At 38.9% G+C, this 23,204-nt stretch overlaps 1 protein-coding gene across 1 annotated transcript in view; it reads right to left on the bottom strand.

Moving 5' to 3' along the window:
- The window catches only part of MYO3B (myosin IIIB), a 193,728-nt gene that overhangs the window by 1,026 nt on the left and 169,498 nt on the right, over positions 1-23,204 (bottom strand). The window contains exons 35-36 of the mRNA XM_084265139.1: positions 832-938; positions 411-457 (exon numbers count right to left, since the gene is read on the bottom strand). Of these exons, the coding sequence (XP_084121265.1) occupies positions 411-457; positions 832-938 (154 nt within the window). The remainder of the gene's footprint in view (positions 1-410; positions 458-831; positions 939-23,204) is intronic.

The raw sequence follows: 23,204 nt of genomic DNA, 5'->3' as shown, positions 1-23,204 counted from the left end.
TTGGGCTGAGTGTCCTCTGGCTGAAACCCACTGTGAGTGTGCTGCTGCAAAGCTGGCAGGGCTTCTGTCTGTGTTCTAGGTTACAGAACTTCAGTTTCAACACCCTTCATCTGGCACCTTTCACTAGTGCTAAGTGCACTTAAAAACATAAAGAAAGCTGCTTTTTTTTTTTTAGTAGTACTCAAAGAGAGCTAGGGAGCATATTTTGCAAGAATCAGTTCTAGTGTCTGCAGACAACAGTACATACAAGTTTTACATTTGCTTCTGCAGAAAATGTCCAATGTCAACTCACAGAAATATGTTAATTGTTTATTTTTAGAAACCTCTCTAGAAAGTTTTGCATATTCTGTAATATCACAAAGGACTTCTTCTGTTTACAGTTGCTTAGAACTAAGAAGATAGATATTTACCCAAGTTTTCTTGGCTTCCTCTTGCTCCCTTGATATTCTAGAGTTCCCTGTGGAGAGGGCCAAGAACACACAGTCAAAGCAAAGCAGCAAGTCGTTAATTTTTAATTCAAAGTGATTTTGTGTTGAATGCAAGCAGATGCTGATAATATCAGAAGTCACAGCATAATTTTTTTGATCAAAGGGCTCAAGTGAGCCTGATGAAGCATGCATCTTGCTCGTCTTTGATAAACCACATCAATTATTCACCGTGAAGGCAGACATCCTGACATGAAAGCAACAGATAAAGAGCATAAGCACATGTTCAAGACGAGAGCAGAAGAACGTGGGGGTGGGGCTGGAGGGGCTGAAACAGGTATTAATAACAGAATTATTAACTGGAAACAAAGCCAGTAAAACAGCTTTATTGCCACTTTGAACTCACATTTAACTGGTTATAGTACATGTTGTCCTCAGGGCTATTCAGCATTTTGGGCTGCTGACATCGTCGACGAGGTGTTCTCAGCTTCTGTTCAAGACAGTTTTCTGAACCTACAGTAAGATAACACAATTTAGTTTTAAGCTGTGCCAGGTGCTGTGAACGTCTTAGCATATTTTAGTCCGTAAACAGTCTTTTCTTCTGTCCTATTTGGTCCTGGATTTATTAGCAAGTCTGTCCTATCCAAAGCAAGCACACAGAAACTTGGAGATCTGTGTTTTCTCTTTTGAAACTTAGTTCAAACAAGTTTCTAAGTAGAACTTAATTTTTACTTTTATAACAGTTTTTATTCTTCCATATATCTATATCATGCAGCTCCTTATTCCTTTCACACTTATCTTAGCATCTTTTGTTATCGAAGCAGGAAATGAGGTATATTGTGACTAGCTAGGGATATATCATTCAGCAGCAGCAAAACCGTTTTTTTACAGCAGACAGTAATAAAACCTTTTGACTGATGAGACTTGGTCTATTATCATCATTTTTATTATAGAAAAAAAGCTACCTTCTTGACATGGAGCTCTGTTTAATCAGAGTAATCGAACCAGTTTGGAATTATGCTTTCTTAATATAATTTGTGATGTGCTGTAAAGTAACAGCTGGTTAAAGTCATCTGGAAAGCAGAGTTTAAAGATGAAGGAAATATTTCAGAAGGGCAACATTCTGAAAAGAACTAACAGCCTTTTTATTTCCTTTTTTTTTAAAAAATTTTTTATTAAGGATAAAAGACATGATAGTGGGCTGTACTCTGTTTTACCTGGTATTTTCTGTGCTGCACCCTCTAGATCACCACGAAAACTATTTTAAGGATAAATCAGAATCACTAGATTACTAAAAGACTCTGTGGGTGGTAAAGAAAGGTAATTTCCTTTTCAAATAATTCTCCCAATGCTTTTGATTATTCTGATATCTCCCTGTTAAAAATTATTTTAGTGACAGTATGAATAAAATAATTTTTTGGTGGCACTGAAGGAAAAATACACTTCTCATCACGTTCACATTCCACATTGCACAGGAAACTTGCTCCAATACAAAAGACTAGCACAAAGATCAAGTAGCACGTGAATTCCTTCAAGACTGAATTCAATGTGTCTTGTGCGAATGCAGGACTCAAATCTACAAATCCATTTATAAGATCTGGCCTCAAGGAGCAGGTAATATTACAAAAGAGGCTTACTATACACCCAGGTTTGCAGTCTGCAACTATCGTACTTTTCCACAATTACTGGCTGAGGTAGAGGAGGAGAAGGTTGAACTTCAGCCTTTTCAGCCAGATGACTGACTGCTCTGGGAGATTTCCTTTCTTTCACCATCTTTCTCCCTCTCAAGAGTGAAATTTGAAAGATATTAAGTTCCTCTCAGTGAGGGACTGCAATGTCTGTGTGGGAGGGGAGGACTTGTTTTGTGCCAACTGTCATGTTCCCTCACAACACCTGGGCGGGATGGTGGGTTAAATGGCCACCGGGGAACTGACTGCAGAGCTGGCTCTAAAATTCAAAACCAATTTTGTAGAGAAAGGTTCCATTTCTCCAGTAGTACAAAATAACTTTTAAATAATACATTTATGCTGCTTAGTAATTTAACACCCTAAGCTTTGCTGCTTTACACTTTCAAGTTCAGTAAACCTTTATATTTTTGCTAAAGAGATTGTGATGGCTGAGCCTGAACCTTTGCTACTTACTCGTATTGTACATACCCAGACAAGGCAGAAACTGTTCCAGAAAATACTTCTGGGGAAACTGAGTGCCCAAGTAATATCTGTGTCTTTGGAACCTTTGTTCTCCAATATTTAGATAGGACTGAGGTACAGTTTTGTTCTCTCTGAAGTCTCTAGAAGTTTTGCAGAAGACCTGCCACAACATTCTACTCTATCTCTGTTGGCTCTGAGAGTCGCTCAAATTGATCTTAGAGCTTGATGTCTCTTTCTGCAATTTTTACAAGCAATATTTTCAGTCGTGAGGCCACCTGAGTCCTTTTTTACAGCAACATAGTTCTTGAACACCTCTCCACAAATATTTTTTTTTTTTGTTCTAGTGAGAGGCTGGTACGAGTAAAGGCTCCAGTCCTCACCATTCTGCATGATTTCACACACCAATCTGCCAGAAGTAAAACACAGCACACAAATACTTAGAAATTTTCAAATATATGATGAGGTTATTCTTTCCTTTCTCTCCGATGCTGTTGTGGCCTTCATGTTATTTCTTTCAAAACTCCTGTATGCATAGTCTTTGTTTAAAAAATATATTTTATTCATTAGAATTCTGTGACACTAATGTTCTTCTCTAGCTTTTTATCCTAACAATTATTTCTGTGTATCCTATGGGTGGTCTGCAGCTTATGTCCTCCAAAGGAAATACCCTTTCAGAGGGCCCATTTGTCTTAGTGTTTAGTAGCATACTACACGAACTGTACAAAATCTGGTAACATTTATCATAAACTACCATATCTGGAGAAAACGGTATTAACATGTGCTCAACACTCAGCAGTTGAATAGGCATTTTAAATGCTGTTCTAAAATATTTTCCTTTGGTGACAAACTTAAAATCACCAATAAGAAAAAAGTCCCTTGCAATGTTAATAGCAATAGCACCAGCATCATTATCAGGGTACTGTCTACGCTGCACCCAAATTGTGCCAAGTGCCTCTGCCATGTTCAGGCTCCTGAGTTTGCTACAAGTTGAGAGACCAGATGAGAGAGTGAGCACATGTGCTTCCTTCAAATTGTCCTTTAGCACTGTTCTTAGAGTAAGGGATCTGTCCCTCTTTTGTCTGGAAGAAAACTTCGTCTTTGTAATGCTAAGAGCAGAAATTCCAATTTCTTCATTGGTAAATTCCTTTCTGCTGTGCAGAAATAACACAGAGTATGCAAAATGCCTTCTGTCAGCTGACCTAGGAAGTGTAGGGTAGCTGAGGGTCTGGGCATCCTCCTCCTTTCCTCTCTCAAACCCACGGAAGCTCATAAGCATGGCTCATGTCGATGCTTCCCTAAATCTGTCACAAAATTGATGTTGCTTACAGTGAAGGGAATTAGAAACTGGCAAATGGGCAAATCTGTTTGAGTATAAAATGCTTACAAGTAAACATACCAATGGGGTTTCTGTTTGCTTCCTTATTACCACTATTGGTTATCCTCTCTATTTCACTGATATGTAAGACCCCAAGCCAGTAGTCCAGGACTTTGCAGTGCTCAGATGTTTTAAAAAGACATGTGGTTTCAACTAAATGCAAACTTAAACATTTGAGTTACATTTTCCAGAACTGGGAATTGCATAGTTGGAAAGCAGTGTCTCCAAGAGGGAATCATCATGGATATTCAGCTGAATCTGAAGTAGACTGGGTGCAAAGCAGAGGACTACTCAATAGAAATAGGAAAATAGTTTTATCATTGAGTGCAGAATTATTTTAGTTAGTGATGTAAACTGCTGAACGCTTGGAGAAGAGCACTCTGGAATTTGGAAAACCTGCCGTAAGGTGAGAAATTTAAGAAGGCAGTTCTATTTCATTTTTTTTCAAAAGACTGTGAAGAGGTGATTTGAAGCAAGTTTAAACCCCTGTATACAAGGTGGAGAGTTTTTCACCTTTGGAAAAAGAAGCCTGAACTGCCTAATGGCCAGAAGTGGAAGAAAATTTCAGACCAGAAATACAGTACACAGTGAAACCTGTCACTCAGGAACAAAGCAAATAATACATTTAGCAGTATGAAGAAGCTCAGGTTGAAATTGGAAGCTTTTAGAAAAGGTATATTTTGATTCAAGCTAAAGTTAAAATCTATTCAGGATGTGACATGGATCTCTTAATTCATTTATCTAATTTACCTAATTTATATTAATTTATCTAATGTGATTTTTATCATGAGTCTCAATCTGTGGAAGATCTTCTATTGATCTTTTGATTTCTGGGATATACTTTCACCTCTGAAATTCTATGTGATTCTTCTCTGCTTTCTTATGGCTGAAATGGAAATACTTTTCTTCAATTAGCCATCACATCCCGTCATACTGACACTTTTTATGACATCTCTTGGCTTGGAGATGATTAGCACATTTCTTATGCCATATCCTATTTAGATGATTTTTTGGTTTAAAAATGTACCCTTTCAACAAGCTACAAAGGATTCTTTCAGAACTGTACAAACTGCCAAACAGTAAGGTTTAACGAAAGACTCTATGCTCTTTAGCACTGACACAAGGACTTGTGCATCTATGATTTGGGTCCAGACCAATACTTTCAAAACATTACCTGCTCAAATGTATTTTTCTAATGACTTCCTTTGAGGCAGATGACTTCATTTGATATTCAGGACATAACCTCAGGTGTCCTGTTCCTCCTGCTTATCTCGGCATTGGAAACTTGGGAATCAGGCACTGGGTGTACTCTTCAGAAGAACCGAGAATCATCAGATTTTGCTTTCTGAAATGAAGCTAGGGGTATTCCTAAGCTGTTCATAAACCCTTGCTTCAAAACCCCCTTGCTGCTGATAACCTCACCAAAGATCGCTTATTTTTTCTAGATGCGAATTCTGCAGAGAAAATGGTGACCAGGCAGTGACAACTGCATTTGGAACTTGTAAAATCCACTGATGTGAGTCAGATTCTTTTAAGGTTGGTGCGGCACAGAGGGAGCTCTAAACTCTGGATGACATCTTGCAAGGAATGTGCAGAAGGGATCTTTGCCGACGTGTCAGTGCCACAAAGCAGGCTGCATCACCGATTCCCTTGCTGAAGGGACTCCATCCACTACAACACATGTTGAAGGGTGGAGCCAAGTACTCTCCTTTTCCTTCTGAAGACATTTTACCCAAAGCAGGTTTTGAAGGGGTTAGACTTGTCTCTTTTTCTGTTATAGGTAAACACAAACCTAGTATCACTGTCTTTCTATAATTACTCAGATAAGGAGATTTAGAGTATGAGAAGGGATAGCCTGCTAAAGGAAAGGTAATGGGGCCATTTAGGGGATCATATATATTATTAACAGAATAAGCAAATGAAGTAAATAAATCAGTATGACCAGGAAAAATAGTAAGCATGTGGCAGATTTCCAATCTATAATATCAGATGAAACATGAAAGTGCAACCCTTAATTATAAGCAAATATTAGCACAGACTCATGGGATCTCATCATAACATCTCAAGGTCTACATTCATGAAAATTTAAGCAATGTTTAAAATCATGTTAATTTGTTCTTTGTTTGTTTCTTTTCCTGCCAGTCTAATTTATTCCAAAAGACTTTGGTTCTCAAGCCTGGATATATTGATCATGCCTATGTAAAGCATTGTTATAGCCTGGGGAGAAGACTTTTGTGGAAAAACTTGTCTTTGTTCTCCTTTGATAATTTATATGTATTTTGATGTTTTCAAGCTTTTCCAGTTTTGAATCATTTTTCAAGGCAGCAAGTTAACTTCACTTTTTCTCTTGAAGTCTTGGGCAAATGCAGAAATGACCTCACAGGCAATGATAACATACATCCTCCTCCTGGACTGGATGCTAAGTGGATAATTATGTGCAGCATGTTGATTTCAAGGAACAGCTACATTTCTTCTGTATCATACAAGTCTGTTCAAACAGAGGACTCAAGGGGCTAGCGATTCTGGTCCCACTCATATCAGCATTAAACGGGAGTGACTGAATGTCACTTATGCAGTAAAAAATACTGTAAATTAACTAGGCTTCATGATTTTAATTATTTCAACTTTAATTAAAAAAAAAATGACATATTTAAAAAGGGCTCATAATGCTGTTTGGCCATGAGTGTTTCATACAAACATATTTTCCTCCCTTTGTCATTCCCACGATTTGCACAAATTTGCATCACACTGTTAGGGCAAAATGGGAGCAAAATGAAGAGCTTGCCTGAGAAGGAAAGTGAATACTCAGGCAGCTAGCCCCTACTGAGCTCCTGCTGCCCCTGCCTGCCTGCTGTACTCAAGCCAGTTAGTGAGGAACTATCTTGCACACCCGTTTGCTGTGGTCAGTGTTACTTTAGTATGAGCTCCAGTCACAGCGTATTTGTACACTGCCTGTTGAATGCTACCAACTATAAACACATCAGAAACAGGGACAGGATAACAAGGCTAATAGGCTTCACAGAACAATTACTGTAGAATATTTGTAGCTTCATCTGGGAACTGATGAAGTTACCAGATCTATGGTATATACTATATATTTAATTATATTATGGTAGTGCTGCAAAAATGCTGAAGGCTGATAGAAAATAAACACACTGTCTCTGAAAGATTTTAATCTCAGTGCTGGCAAAACTATACCAAGGGACAACAACACAGGGTAGGAGAGAATAAAGAGTAAGACTACTTGGTGACTTTTAAGCGATGAGGTATGTTTCGAATATCTTTTTTCCCCATCTGAGGTTAATAAGAGGGGAATAGAGAAAACCACAGGAAAGAGAAACAGACAGGGAAAAGACAAAAAATGAAACAGCCAAGTAAGATACTGAGAAACTAAGGAAGAGAAGGGAATCAACAGCCATTAGTGGTGAAGCAGTAGAACCTAAGTTTTGGCATCAGAGGATTTGACTAACCTAGTAATATCAGGAGCCTGGAGGCATACTGGCATATTTAATGCTATTAACAATTGTAATTCTCTCCAGGATACTTAATGCTTACCTAGCAGTAGCTTCAGAGCTCTGCAAATGTTCAGTAAGGCCAGCCATTCTATTAATAAAATTAGAGATATTATGATGGGAACCATTCTTGCCATCAAATTCTCTCAGTCCCTTCTTCTACAGAAGCGTGTCCAGGGATATCTATAGGGGCTGGTGCTCTTCATGCTGCTACTGACAAGCAAGCATGGAAAGAACAATAAATCAGATGTCCTTTGAGGAGTTGCAAGGCCTCAGCCCTTGCTAACTCCCACAAAACACCTTAATGGAGCTTCACATAACTGCTGCTAAGAGGAAAGACATGAACTACTTAAAAATATATATGTTGATTCTTAGAAAGAGTGATTAATTTTTAGTAAATCCTGCAACTTCATTGTATTCAGCGCTCTTTCTGGAATTTGGTAGGTAAAACTAAGAAGTTAGATTTAATTATTTTCAGTGTCAAGTGCTTTGTAGTCTAAGTCTACAGCTCCAAATGTAGATACCAGATTCACTGAAAACACAGAGTCTGGAGGGGTAAAAAGTCCTTAGAAAGATTTAAGATAAAACAAAACCAAGCTCCATGATCACCTCAGATCCCCCACACAACTGTGGTGAACTAGAATTCTGTTTATTCAGATGGAGTGTGCTCATAGTGCCAAGAGCCATAGACTGCTAGGGAAATTAGTGTAGCCTCTTTGATGTCATGTGCATCCCAGAATCTGTAACACACTGCTAAAACTGTGAGCACAGCCTTTTGTTTATAACCCTAAACAGAACCATTTGAATACGCACACTGAAAGAAGTCGTAACAGAAGCAATGCATTTTCTTCCACCCAGTGATTCATTACTTACGGCTTCATCTTGGATACTGCAGTTCTATGCAAAGCCATATGCTTTAGATTATAAAGCACACTAAGCAAATCATAAGTTTTTCAAGATGGTATGTAAAGGCTGGTTTGGCATCTGTTTGTTGCCAAAGACCCAGATGATACTGTAATTAGAACAACAAATATTTTATGTGAAATCAATCATTTAGCTGTCTCTGAACCCTGAGACAATGGCTTTTAGATATACTTTGTTGGGAAACAAGATCCATAAATAGTTAGAATCTTGGCTTTTGTTGTTTTTTTCCCTTCCAACACAATTCTGATCCTTCAGTATTTGTAAGTTCTTTCAGTTTCTATTGTGAGTGACTTAACTGTAGAGGGAAAGGCAGAGATTAAACAAAGCATACCAAAGAACTAAACTGTCAGCGACTAACATGGGTAAGATTCAAACCTGTCAGCAAACAGCATGCTTATACAAGCATGGCCCTGAAGACATGTCTTCCTATACAGGTTAAATATACACAACCCCTCATACGTCCTGCATGTAATAACATCTAACAGTGGCTTCCAGAGGTGTGGGAACTCATCAACTGACCAGTTAAAGTCCAAGAGATTTACACAGCTACAACTTTAACTTCAGGAAGAAAACCATGCCAAACCACCCTGAATGGCAGAAATTACTTCTGGACAATTAAGAAAAGTTAGCTGATGACAATTTTTCTTCCTCTCCTAAAACTTGACCTAAAGTGGTTGCGGAACCTGCTTTTTTGGTTAATACTTGTGATCTTTTCAGAAGAGACAGTCACTGATGAAAATCAGGACATTTCAGGTATGCTGCAATTACTACATATCACAGCATATTTCCTGGTTTTAGAAGATGTCCTTAATCCAAGAGCCACCAGGTGATAAGAAATAGCTAAGAAATACCATGTGAGGCAAGTGATGTTTCTCTTGCTGTAATCAATATAAGCAAATGAACAATTTCGCAGGGGAAGAACCTACTGAGAGCAATTAAATATGAAGAGATCACTTCCGGATCGGGGAATCCCTGAGCCATGCACCATGCTAGGTTGGAGAGTGTTCCGGGCAAATATCTCTGCTTGCCCTACTTTTATATTATACCCTAGGCTTTTGTTCTTGGTTACTGTCAGAGAGAGGAAATTAGGCCAATCGGACTTGGATAGGACTGGAAATGTTCTTTCTTATGCTGCTGGTTGTGTTTTGGTTTTTTTGTGTGTGAGGCTGCTAACATTCAAATGACCAGGAAAGAAATCTACTTAAAATAAGTTCAAACAGACCAAATCCCCAAGAGACACCTGAACCTGAGACTGAGGTAACTCCTCACAGGGTGCATACCAGAGTCTTTAGCACAAAGATCATTTCAAGGTCAACATGAAGTGCTCATGGCAGGACAGTTGTTAGCCTTTTGTTAGCACTGCACCAGATCAGCCGGAGCTTCTGGAAGACAAACAGAAATCCCACGCACGGAGGAATACAAGGGAAAGCCAAATTCTTCAATTTTCTGCTCATGCCCCATTTTCCCTTCTCTATAAGCATTAATCTGAGGTACTAGTCTTGAAGTAAAAACCCTGGAACACCTACACAGGGATCATGCACCCAGAGACTTGCTGTGACGCAAGCTTGTCCCATCAGCATTATGCCATGGTTCGAACTCAGCCTGTTGGTGCAGTTTATTTTTAAGTAAGTTAAAGAAAATAGGATTAGAAAGAACCTCAAATGACTATTTTGTCCTTCCCTGCCTTCCAAAGTAAAACCACTTCTCATGTTAGAGGCATAAGAAATTTCCAAAATTGCTCAGAAACAAGAGATATTATCCCCCTCCCCACCAAAACACAGCATCAACAATGGAGCCACTCATTATTACTTGTGCACAATAAGATGACAGCTACTCCTTCAAAGAAGAATTAGGATGATCATTTAGTCAATCTTATTAAATAGCTTTGGCAACTTTGAAGTACAAATGCTAAATATCATGACAGTATCATCAATTTTAGAGATAGTCTTCAAAGTACATTTGGACCTGCTAACGTGCAAGATTTTAAACTGCAGATTGTGGATCTCAAGAGCTGCATATCATCTGCTAATATGCCTCAGAAAACTCACTGGACACTTGGCACTGGTTCATCTTGTGGATTCTAGCTAAGAAAAGCAAAGCATATGGGGAAAAAGATGAAACAAACATAAAAAGTAAACACTGCGATTAACTTTTAAAAATAAAAAGTCAAAACACTCAGTGCATTAGAGAACAGTAACAAATCACAAATACCTTTCTAATACTGTTTCTCTACAGAGCCAACTACAGAAGTTGCCAAAAAATGCATCATACAAACGTGGGGAGTTAGTTCGCAATCAAAACTAGGGCAGGAGGCAATCTGTAAGTTCACACTCAGTTAAGATGCGGTTCCTAACGGGCCCGTGTTTCAGAGTTGCTGTCCTAGCATGTAGCCTGCGTGCTTTTAAAGGTAATCCTTCACCTTCTTCCAAACTGTAATAATAGCATTTTTATCCCATACCCTCAGAGATTAAGCCACTTGATTGACTTTGAATTCTGGACACACAGGAAATTTGTATTAATTTAGCATAATGATGAGGCGCAATAAAGGCTCTGTGGAACCACAACAGCATGGTCTCTAAGGTTTTGTTCGTTACAGAAACACAATTTGCATATCTAAAGGCTTGAAACCATGGGTCCATATTGATACAACTAGTATCTCAAATCTGAGTGTAGCAGATTCAGCATATATTTCAAAGAATAAATGGTAGAAGCCCAAGATAAAACTCTCAGTAGATTTCTTCATTAAGAAAGGTTTTTTTCTGAATTCAAGGTAGTTGGCAGCAGTAACTTATAAAGGAAATATTAAAGAAAACTTGACTGAAGCCTGCAAAAATGCCACTAGTTAGGTATTTCCTTCTCAGTGTTGCTACAGTGATTTGGCCTGACATTTGTATATGTTGGAAGAAGGTATTTTGGCTAGGTAAGGGGAAGTCATGCTGCTGACATACCTGCCACAGTGATCCATTCTTTTAAGGAGTAGTTAATGGCTACTGGGACTCCTAAACATTAGACTTACTTACAATTAATGACAGTTCACAAGTGATCTACAAATCAAACTCAGAACAGTAAATTCTGAGGAAAACTTTGAAAAAGAAACTGAAGAAGCAAGAGCAAACTATTCTGTCAATGACAGAGTTAGAAAAATAAGTAGCACTAGAAAAAACCTTCAGGCTTTAAAGATGTCTCTGTCATGTGAAAGAACATCTGGGTTTTTTCTTCTTGCAAATCCAAATCATAGACCTTTTACAAACAACTTACACTATGAATCTCATGGTAGAATGCTGGAAACAGTGACCCTTTATTTTTATATGTGTCTAGAGATGTAGTTCTATTAACTTTCATTCTGAAAATTAGACAGGAGCACTCAGCAGTAGCAAAAGGGATTCAGAAAATGTAGAATGGATGTTTAAAAAGACTGAAGGAGGTCTGCAAAGAATGTCATCACTGAGATCTCAATCCTAGTAACAGAATTTTAGGCTGTGTATCTCATGATACACTACCTGGGTAAGCGTTTGGGGACAGCAAAGCACGTCAATATGTATACGTACTTTTCATCCGGTCCTTTCTAAAAGCAGTTAAAGTTGGTCAAAGACTTCAGCTCATGGGAGCAGGGGAAGACATACTCATACGGGCACATATGCAAATAAAGTCAGTTGACTTTCTGATATTATGGTGGCTGCTTATGTTACAGTATGTTGCTTTGTTCTGAAATCACCTTTCTTGCATTAATACATCATCTGACTATTATATTCCTCTCCGAATGCCGTCTTCATACATGCGTGTCGCTTATTGTAAATTAAATGTTACAAAATTAGTTGCATTTTTTTATTTTTCTCATAAATGCATGACTCATTCTAGTGACTTTGATGACATTTTATTCCTCCGAGCTTAACAAACACTTCTTTATCAAAGCAAGGGTTGATTTCAGGGTTAAAACTGAGGCACTATGAGGGCTGATTTTTTAAACTTTCACAGCTCACCTCTACTGGAAAATCAGGTCCTTCATGGTATCTTAGTGTAAGTACATGGAATTTCTTGTCACTCCAGAAAATACAGGCTAAATGATTTCTGAAATTTTTGGAGGGATTTGATTTAGACATGTATTCAATCTCTTAAATACTATAGACCTTTGATTATTTTTTTTAAACCCCTTTCTTACAACTCTGTACTAGATTCTTGGATGGTAACTGAATAATACATCCCAACAGAATAGCTAGTGATATAGCAACATCAAACTCTGCTTGTGTCCTGATTTAGTACGTGGGTCAGTGGGTGTCGCAGAGCATGTAAAGGTGTGAATTAACACTTTATTAGTCACTAATCCCTTCTGTGAATGACCTACAAAGGACCACACAGAGTTACAACATGAATAAATAAGTACATTGCAAGTGTACCTATTGCCACGGAATGCCACTTCTGATTTATCTGTTTCGGATAGCTGAGAAGTATGGCCATATTAACATAACTCTCTTCCATAACGTATCCTGCTTCTCAGTAGGACTAATTAGCTTAGGCACGGCACTGCACTCATCCAGCTATACTGCCTCCAGGGTCTGATTCGCATCTAGCTGGAGCAGCTTTTGCTCTGAGTCGCTGTATCATACATTGGTATTATGGCTTATTCTATACTAACCTTCCTGTGGAGACAAAAACCTAAAAATCAGTTTTACCCCTCTAAACAGATTCATCAAAGTCTCCTATTGAAGTAATGCCATAATAGTAATGACAATATCCTGTCCCCAGCAGAAAGGCTCATATTCTGAAAAAACCTAGCATTGCTGTACACCTTCACGACTAGAATTAGTTCCTCTGAAGCCAGCCCCAGCACTAGGCATCTGAATACAAGGGGAAAAATGGAAAGTAGCAGAAAACCATGTTGAGATTAATATGGTTTGGAGAAAAATGATTAAAATGGAAATGTATAATAGAATTTTAAACTCCACCCTCTAGAAAGGACTGTCTTAATTGTTTCGATTATTAAAAGGCCCTGGGAAGTAAAAGGCTACGGACAGAGGGAAATACGCATCTCTCTGCATTTGCAGAAGATATAACGACTTGTAAAAGTCCAGTGCTCCATCTACACAATACTTGAATTAACTCATGAAGCAATTTTAATTCAGACATAATTGAAAGCCATATACTTTCTACAAACACACAGTAAGATGTAGGAGTGCTTAAGCTAATCTTGGATGAAAAATTCTTATGTTAGGCTCTTTAATAAAATAAGCACAAGAATAACTTTTGCTTTCATGGAAAAGTATCAATTCCACATGCAGCTGCTCAGCATTGTCTAAATTAAATGAATGTGAGACTGGTGGGTGGACAAACTGAAGATAATCAGCAAAATTTATGTTTTCAAATAATGTACAAAACACATAAATCACTTCAAAGAGGCCCATAAAATTCTAGCTTTTGAAGAAATATTTAAATCACAATATAGCAAAAAGCAAAGAAATATGACTTGTGGACGGTAAGTTACAGTTCATTCTTTGCTTTCCCAAGGTAGAGTGGCAGGAAATGATCTCCTCCTTGTCACGCATTTCATTTTTGATTAGGTGATTTTGCATTATTTGTAACTTCAAAAAGCAGCCACAGAAATATGAGGTACCAAAGATATTTTTTCTTCTCTGAAGATTCAATTTTCTAGAAAAAACCTGCCTACAATACCACATACAGCAAAACAAGATTTTCAGTTTTTACTGCCAACACTCCCTCTTGCCACTAGTCTAAGTGAAGTCAATGCATTATGCCATTGCATAACAGGATGGAAACAACATTCTTTAACATATCTGTTATTATTTAATGATTTATCCCTTTTTATTACTATCAACTAATAACATGTATTTGTTCAAAACAAATTACTGTTCTTTCATCATTATATTGACAGCGGTTTGTTCAGAACAGCCTATGGTACAAAAAGGGCAAGATTATTTACACAGAACCATAAATCTTTACTTTTATTTCTAAAATACACAGCAAAGGTTAACTACACTTACCATACTTTTTTGGACTCTGTGTATGTCCCTGCTATTAGAACTTGATCTGGAAAGTTTATGCTGAGATACAAAACACCTTAGGCAGCTGTCTCTGCAGACCAAGTCTTAGATTTATACTTTTTGTGTAGGTATTTTTCAGAGAAAGAGGATTCTAGCCACTGTGTTTCAAAATAAAGCCTTGCAGGGTAGGATGCAAGCAGGCAGGCTGCATAGCTGTTGTGGCCTGTGATGAGAAGGTGCCTGTACCACCTGAGGGTGTCTGCAAAGAACTTGTCCTCATTGCACTTGTCCTTCTTTCACTTTCCCCAGTGGCTGCAGACAGCTGGGAGGAAGCTAACAGGTTGAACATACAGAGAATTTGCAACATTGGCCTCATGAGGGATGAATTTCCCTGTCATCTCTGCTGAAGTGTTAAATTCAGATGTCTAATGATGACATTCTAAACATCATCATTACTTATTCCACTGGAGCTCAACGCTCACAGGGGAAGAGACAGTCAATCATATGAAGAGCTACATGATTTATTGCTCCTCTTACAAAAGAAACAGCAGTAACTTGTGCCACTATTCAATAAAGACTTGAGTCCCCAAACACTAGCTGTGAACCTGGGCCCACAGAAAGGAGGCTGAGCCCACCAGAGTTCATCCTTGTAACAAAACTCCATGGTAGGAGAGGGCTCAAGGGGGCCAAGGAGCTGAGAGCACAGCTGACTACCTTTTCTAGTTTTCTTTGTGGACAATGAAAATAGAAGGAAATGTTTCATGTCCTGTCATGTATTGCATCACTGGAGACAAAGCAAATCTTGTACTTCATGTAGAACGAAAGGGATGAAACCAGTAATCCTGCCTGCAACTATCCTTACCTTTTGAAGAACTTATGGCAAACCTGGGGACAAGAAGTGTCCTGCTGCTATAACTGAGATGGCACCCAGGCATATTTCTAACATCTAGTAAAACCAGAACTACGGCATAGTACTAAGTTAGTATCTAATCATCAGAAAAACACTCAGGGGGAAAAAAACCCCACAGTTGATAACAGCACAAGAAGCGCCTATGTTTTTTGGGGTTTTTTATGGTATCTGAAAGTCTCTTCTAGATTACTGGCATTGAACATGAGAAACTATTAAAATAGTGCATAAGTCAATACAATGATCTCACTAGACTTGTCAATGTACAGAAGGGGCTTTATCTTTAAAAACAGCCTAGTATTTAGTTGTATAAGCTCCAAATGGTGTTTAATGGGTGAAACTGCTTAAAGGTTTCTGTAAGGTGTTACTGCTTCTTGGCCATTTGCCACATCAGGGTAATTTAAATCTGATTTTAGTTCTGGATACTCATGACAGCTCTCCTTATTTCTAAAGAGGAGAGATTTCCACCTGTGTGGAAGAGAAGCATCCCAACAAACTATTAAACACAGCCACTAATGGGGCCTCTTTGGGAAGGTGCAACTGCACCCACACCCGAGTTAGAAGTTAGCCAGGCTTCTTTTTTATTCAATTATTTCTTCACTAATACTGGAATTTTAGGGCAACAGAAACTTTTTTGTGAATTCAGGTCATATTAGCTAACAGTTTCAGCTGAAATAACATGAAAAAACTTCAGAGATGTTGAAACAATTCATTTTGGCATCTCAAAAACAAAACATTTTGATTTTGTCACAAGGGGACTCCTTTCCCAAAACAGAGGAGGTAGTGCTGCCACCCCTGATATCAGAAAACTCAGTGATTAGGCCATGTTCTTAGGCTGTGTAAGATGTAGCTTCAAACATCTCCTTTAACTGCTTTGGTACAGGGACTTGAACCCAAACATCTCGCTTCTCAGGAGAGTAACCTAACTGCTGGGCTAGAAAATATTCTTAGGTAGGTTTCTCTCAGCTTCATTTGTTGAAAGCATCCCACTTTGCATAAAGTAGTTAAATATTCATTGCAACAGAGATTGAAAGCCAGGTGCTGGCCCCCTTTTCCTCTGACTGCTCAAATTACCAGGATCTCAAGTCATTCACATGCTCTCTGTTTCTGTGGCCTACTTACTATTTAATGTACATTCCACTGATGGGAGAAAGGGGAGAAGGAGGAAACGCTTTCTTCTCTAAGCCTCTGTATCTGCCTTGGGCATAGGCCAGGCTGGTGAAAATATGGGTCGGTGAAAGTTCTGAGTCTTATTTTTGGAAGGTAAGAAGTGATCATTTCCCAACATGTAGAGTGGTTAAAAATAAATACTATTTCTTGTCATTAAACTACTTATTTAAAGGAGAAAGAAGTGACACATCTGCATTTACTTGTATCCAGCGTTTATCCCTACTGGCGCAATTAATAAAAGCTATGCATAAATCACACGAAGTTCATTAAATCCACTGGCTCAGGCTGCTGACTAATTGGTAAATACAAACTTGATAAAAATGTAAAATGTATGCCAACTCCACATTTTAAAACTGGTTTGTAGTTAAGATGTCTCTGCTTCCCAGTTGCTTTTCCAAGAGAACTTGATTTTCTGTTATTGGTCTTAGGGAAAGAATAATGTCCGGAACAGTGCCAAAAGATCTGAGGCCCTAGAGTAGGAAAACAAAAAGCAGCTCTATTGAGTTTACAGAGACTAAGGAGTTAGCTATCCTGTGTCTAGGGAGACTTCCTAATGTACCTGTGAAGCCAAGGTCTGCTGATAACAGCTGTGCATGTTTCAGTTTTAACTCCGTTCCGAATGTGGGTTTTAGCACTTACTGCTGCAATCAATGTTGCCTTCAGCTAGTCCAACATGAAGGTACCATTGCTCAGCAAAACTTTGATAAATTAAAATAATTAAAATCTGGCAATTCTGATAAATTAAAGGTCCAGGAACTCCGCAGGTCTGTGCAGACAGTCTGTCATTCAGTATTAGACACAAATAAAAACTAATAATGGAAAACACAATGAGTTGGAGCATGGCTGAGGCTGTAGCCATTTACAACACTTCTCTAAAAGTCAAAGAAGACTCATCTCCACTCATTTGGGCAGGGTGAAGCTTTTGTACTCCCCAGCCCAGGACACCCTCTTTTTCAGAGGAGGCCAGCATCCAGCCAGCCACCATTTTTTGTAGACAGGGAGATCAGTAGAAGACTTTAATACTTAAAATGCCTTTTAACAAATCCATGGAAAGCCTTATCTGAAGGGTTTCTTTTTGCCACCATCACTGATTGTTCAGGGCCTTCCTGACATCAAACAATCCCAGATGCAGAGAAGCCTTGGGAGCTAGCCCAGTGCTTTGTCTGAGCCTGACCTCAAGTTTTCTGTATTTACATTTTTTCCAAAACATGATTTAGAACAGATGTCACTGGACACCAGAGCTCTTCTCCAGGGCTGTAGTAGAAAATCACAGCAAAAGACAGAGACACAGAGCAGCTCAATTTACATCACATGAGGATATTGATCTGCATAGCAAGGAGAGGGTGGAATCTACCCATCTCCAACTTTAGTTTAATTAGACTCACATTCAAACATCAGTGCTGGTTTCCCTCTATGAAGGCACAAGCAAAATGCTTGGTTTGATTATGAACAGCCTTATAACTAAGTGTAGTATTTTGGGTCAGGGATGGTTTAGGACCATCTCCGCTTGTATCCGCTATTTCTGCCATTGACTTCGCCAGTGCCTGAACAACGTATTCAAAGCACTTGCCTCAAACCACACTTATGGTGTGCATGTTTGAAACAAAGGATGAAATAATGTTGACAAACAGTATTATGAAATTGATATAGATTTAATAGTGGCTTAACGAAAGAAATAGGAATATGAAACTCCCTTCTTCTCTAGACAATGTGTGGTGAAATAAGCTGTCCACAATGGAGGGAAAAAGCTCAAAAAGAAACATTTGGAAACAATACAATGACATATGGTCCCATATGTTGAATCTATAATGCTTTCTAATTCCTTCAGGGTAAAATTCACCCTTCTCCTGAACAAATTTCAAGTAACTGGGATTTGCCTGTGAGGAATGAAGGAAGGAATAAAATCTGCCCTCCACACATACAGAGACAGGAGACATGGTTATGAAACAACTTCTTTGCAGTTGCCATTTCACCCCTGGGTTGGAGCAGCACTGGTAATGGTTTTTTGACCTTTTTTTTTGGTATTTATAATTATTGATCCACAGGCTTATCCTCACCTCTTCTCCCTGGTCAAGTCAACTCAGGAAATGCCTTCCCTGTGGGGTGCCCCATGGTAAAGAGGGCATTTACTCAGCTTTCTGAACCATGGTAGGGCAGCAGAATAGCTAGAGTTGATTCAAAGTTTTCACATATAGAAAGCCGCATGTTTGTGCTGAGAAGACATGCTCAGGGCTCCAGGGCAACTATGTTCTACAGCAGTTTTAGGTGATTCCTTTACAGCCCTTAATATTTTGAGGTACACGATTTCCATTCACAGTTCCTGGTCTTATGCAGTTCATTAATCCCTGGATGAGGAAGTTGGAGAACAAAATGCCTGCAAAATCTAGCAACAGTTTTTAAGCTCTTACAGAGAGCTTAAAAGTACTAAAGATCTATCCAGCAATGAAAGTGTCTCCTACCTAACTGCCCTGAATCAAATTCTAATATAATGATAATTACTGGAATTTTGGTACATTTTGGGTGGCTGCAGTACTCACAGGATCAACTCAAGGCACAGGCAACTGGGTAGGTTAACAAACTACTGGAGATACTGGAGTGGCCACAGTTCTGTTGAGTCCTCATAGCTCTGGAAAGCCAGGTAACCTAGAGCAAAGGTACACACTTGCAGTTTTCATCACTGACCCTCATGGATGTAACACTGCATGGCAATACTGCTGTTTGCACATGGAAGGGAAACTTTTCTTACAGTCCTTACTCTTATACTCCTTATTGATGGGATATTCCAAACTTCAGCCTGGTCATCAAATTGCAACTCAATGGACATTTTATAGGTCATTTAAGCTGTTTTCTAAATTTGTTTTTTGTCACAATCTCTAGTCTGTTTCAGGAGCCAGTAATTAGCTGTTATTCATTGATCTAATTTCTTTGCATATGAATAGTTTTGAAATGATATGCTACTAACGTTGCGTATTCAAATTCTTGTTAATATTTTTTAAAATTTGTGTTAAACACCGTGCCCTCACCAGCTTGCCTGTTAGGAAGACGCACATTTGCATTTTGTAAATGTGTATTTCTACAGCCTCAGGGGCCCTCCAAGACTTTAACAGTCAAAAAACTTCTTTATGCCCAGAGATTTGTGAAAAGACTCACACTATGGCTTGCACACAGACTTCCACAAACAGGGAAGCTGTATCACACATGGCTACTAGTTAGTTGATAAAGACTTCTAGAAGCTTGTTTTCTCGAAGGCAGAAGAATTCCCATGTGCCTGTACTAAGCGTTCTGGCTTCAGGAAAGGTGCAAGAATGGCCAGTAAAATGCTAGCGTGCGCTGCAAATGCTCTGGCTGAGAATGAACAATATGGTTGTGTCAAGCAGTGCTCTGAATGAGTTTTTGTTCTTGAGTATTATCTGAGTTTGCTGTGAGATTCTGCTTTGGTGTCTTAGCTGCTGAACTGACTCATCTCAGTAGAGATGTCCCAATGATGCTGACCTACAGCAAGTACTGAAGCCAAGCACACAGACCTCTAAAACATGAGGTGTTGTACAATCTGGGCTTTCAGAAAGTGTTTTTACTACACAGAGATGCCTTTTCAGACAGAGTTGGACCTATTGGGAGTCTAACCTTGTCTTGCAACCAGATTGGAAACCATAAGCCTCAGGAAAGACAAACACCATCCTAAGAAAGCAATGTGTGCTCTGGGATGAGCATCTTCTCAATCCAGCTCTAGTCATTTGGGTTCAGCTCCAAGAAAAAGTCAATCAAAATGCCTTTTTATTTTGATCTTGCAAGACAGTTATACATCTGGCATAAACTCAGATGGACACAATGGGGATGAGAGCTTCAGATCTCCAATTCCTCCACTAAAAGCAGGAGAGAACTTTTAAGCCCATAGGCAGAGATTAAGAAGCACTTGACTTTGCATCTCCAGATGGAAGATGAGGAAAAGGATTATGCAGACAAAAACTACGAAAGACAAGGAAGGATGCAAAGTATTTAGGCCCAGAACCAGAATAAACTCCCAGAATAAATTTCAGACCTGTAAGTTTCTAGAGGGCACTAAGGTAACAGTAATGCTGATTCAAGCTAGTAGAGACAGAGCCTAAACATACCCAGAGGTATAAACATATACACACTATACTTCAGGAATAAGTCCTCCTTCTTTGGGAAATCATTCTTTCTTTCAATCACCACCAATTCCTCATCCCCATTAGAAATGAAGGCTACAAGAAACCATTTCAAAAGCTAAACAAAAATGGGGATGAGGAGGGAATGGTACGGGAATGGAAGGAATGGTAAATCCTGCATATCTATCTCCAAAACTACTCACTGTGTTAGCTATTTGCCTCTCTTCAGCTCCTGTCTCTACAGGTTAAAAGGCTTACAGACAGACACCATGTCTCTTTATTCGGTGTCTATGATACCTCTGTCAAAACACGAATCAGCATCAGCAGTGTGTCAGCCTGTGCTGGTGATTACAGCGATGCCTGCCAGTCTCCCCCCACTATAATGTTTACACTACTTTCTTGTTTTTAAAAAATATGTGAACTTGACACCAGCTGCATTAGACCATCACCAATACTTGGAAAACCCATCTCTCATTTAATATTTGGAAATACTTAAAGAGTTTGAGGAAAATATTTTCAGGGAATGTTTGATGTAAAAAGTGCTCCAAGGCAGATAGATTTTTTCAGTTAACATTTCAAAATTGCTTCAAGACTGGATGAAGGATCTGATGAAATACTTCAATGTTTTAATTTTCCATCTGGAAAGTGAAACTCTATTTAATATTTTAAAGGTCTTTTAATAAAATACACATAACTATAAAAAAAACATTACCTGGGCTATTCTGCAGGAAAGGGAACAGAAACAAACACGCCTGGAATACAAGGCCCTGCAGCCATTCAGCAGTCCACAGAACAACTTCGGTGAGTGTAGTAACCACATCCTTCCTTTCCAGGGAGGCCCTTCCCCACAGAAAACACAGAGCCAACGCACATTTGCCAGATATTTCAAATGATGATTGGGGAAAACAAAGCATCAACTCACCCAGGACAGGACTCAGCTTCTCTAGATGGACCAGGCCTGGTATTTGTGTGAAATCATCCTTAGACTAACTGTAAAGAAGGGGCACAGTGTGCAATTACTGCATCTACTTAATGTTTCCTGGAGGAGGACAAGAAGCAGATGGGTCTATGTCCCCACTCATCATCTGGCTGATTGGCTAAACTGACTTAACATACATGCAGCTGGGAATATTTTGTAACTTTCCTCTTCATGTTCTTTCTCTAGTGACAGCATTCTTCCTATTATGTCAGATTTCCTCTTGCATTGATAACTTTGCCCCACGTATGTGTGGAACATCTGATACCTGATTGATGTGCTGCTGCACCATTTGTTCTAGTCTGGATTAGCACTTTAAAAGTGGATGGAAGGTTGTAGAAGAAATTTAATTTGTTGATCCACTGACAACAGTACCTGTCCTGACCACTCTGATCTGTCAGAAGGGAACACAGCAGCAACAGTGGAGGTTTTACTGCCTTCTACAGTCTAATCACTACCACCTGAAACTGGAAGATGGTTCACTGATTTTCTCAACCTGTGGAGGGCAAAATTTGTTGTACCGTGATGACTACTTGCTGTAGTTACTGTTGAAACACATAGGAACCAAGGACCTACAGGAAAGAATTAGACTTTGAGTAGCGCACAAGATTGAGCAAGACACAGCATTTTTGACTTTCCTCTCCACTCTGGCAGGCTCAGCTGTGTCTCAGCCAGCTTTGGTGCATATATACCCTTCAAGGCATAAATAAAGAAAAATCATTCTTTCTGTTATTCTCAGGTCTTTTTCAGCCTACTACAGCAAATTATGTGGTTTATTCTTACCAGACTGCAGTATGAGCACAACTTGTTTTAAGCTTTCCTTGTTTATTTTTCTCATATTTCAAAGGTAACTCTTCACTGCACGCTCATTCTTCCTCTGCTGAAAATGTATCCCCTATCCTTTAATATTTATAATGAAGACTTAATGGAGAATCAAAGGTCTACAGTCTTAAGAGATTCTGATGCACTAATGGTATCTCATATGTCTTGCTAGGGCTAATTTGCTTGCACAGAGTGTTAGGTTGATTCCGCACTAAAGCTTCTAGTTCCAGTGCATCTGGAGCCAGTTTTTCGAGTACTTGTCACCCTGCTGGCAGCACACATCCCAAGGTAATTTCACCTATAATGTCCCTAACAGTGAAATACAGAAATGTACTCTAGCCTGACACGACAAACTTATGACTCATCTTGACCACTCCTGCCTAAAGTTTTCTATGAAGCAGACAACAACACTTTTTTCATCACTGTTGCAATCTGCGTACAAGAGCTGATCAAAATCCAACAGGGTTCCCATGAACTGATCTATTTTAGGGCCTAGAACTGTTGCAGGCAAGTATGTTTAGGCAAGTTGGAAACTATCCGTATTTCAGTTTCTTGGGTAATGAAAAGGAATTTTGATTTAAAAAGCTAGTGGTAGAGCTGGTGGCAGTTTTCAGTTTGAGAGTCATCTGACATGCTTCAGCAGAAAGGAATTGTGCAGTGATACTGCAAAGTACCATGAAACCAGAATTTGGCCTAGCATGTGAACTCAGTCCCACGGTTAGAATCTGTGGTTGAAAACTGTTAATTCTTAATTTTTTTAAGAATCAGATCTAAACTTTGCAATGACTTCTTCTTCATCTGCATGCAAGACTTTAAAAAT

This window comes from Gallinula chloropus (assembly GCF_964237585.1).
Source record: "Gallinula chloropus genome assembly, chromosome: 5".
Taxonomy (NCBI): Eukaryota; Metazoa; Chordata; class Aves; order Gruiformes; family Rallidae; genus Gallinula; species Gallinula chloropus.
This window is presented reverse-complemented; position numbering and strand designations above follow the sequence as displayed.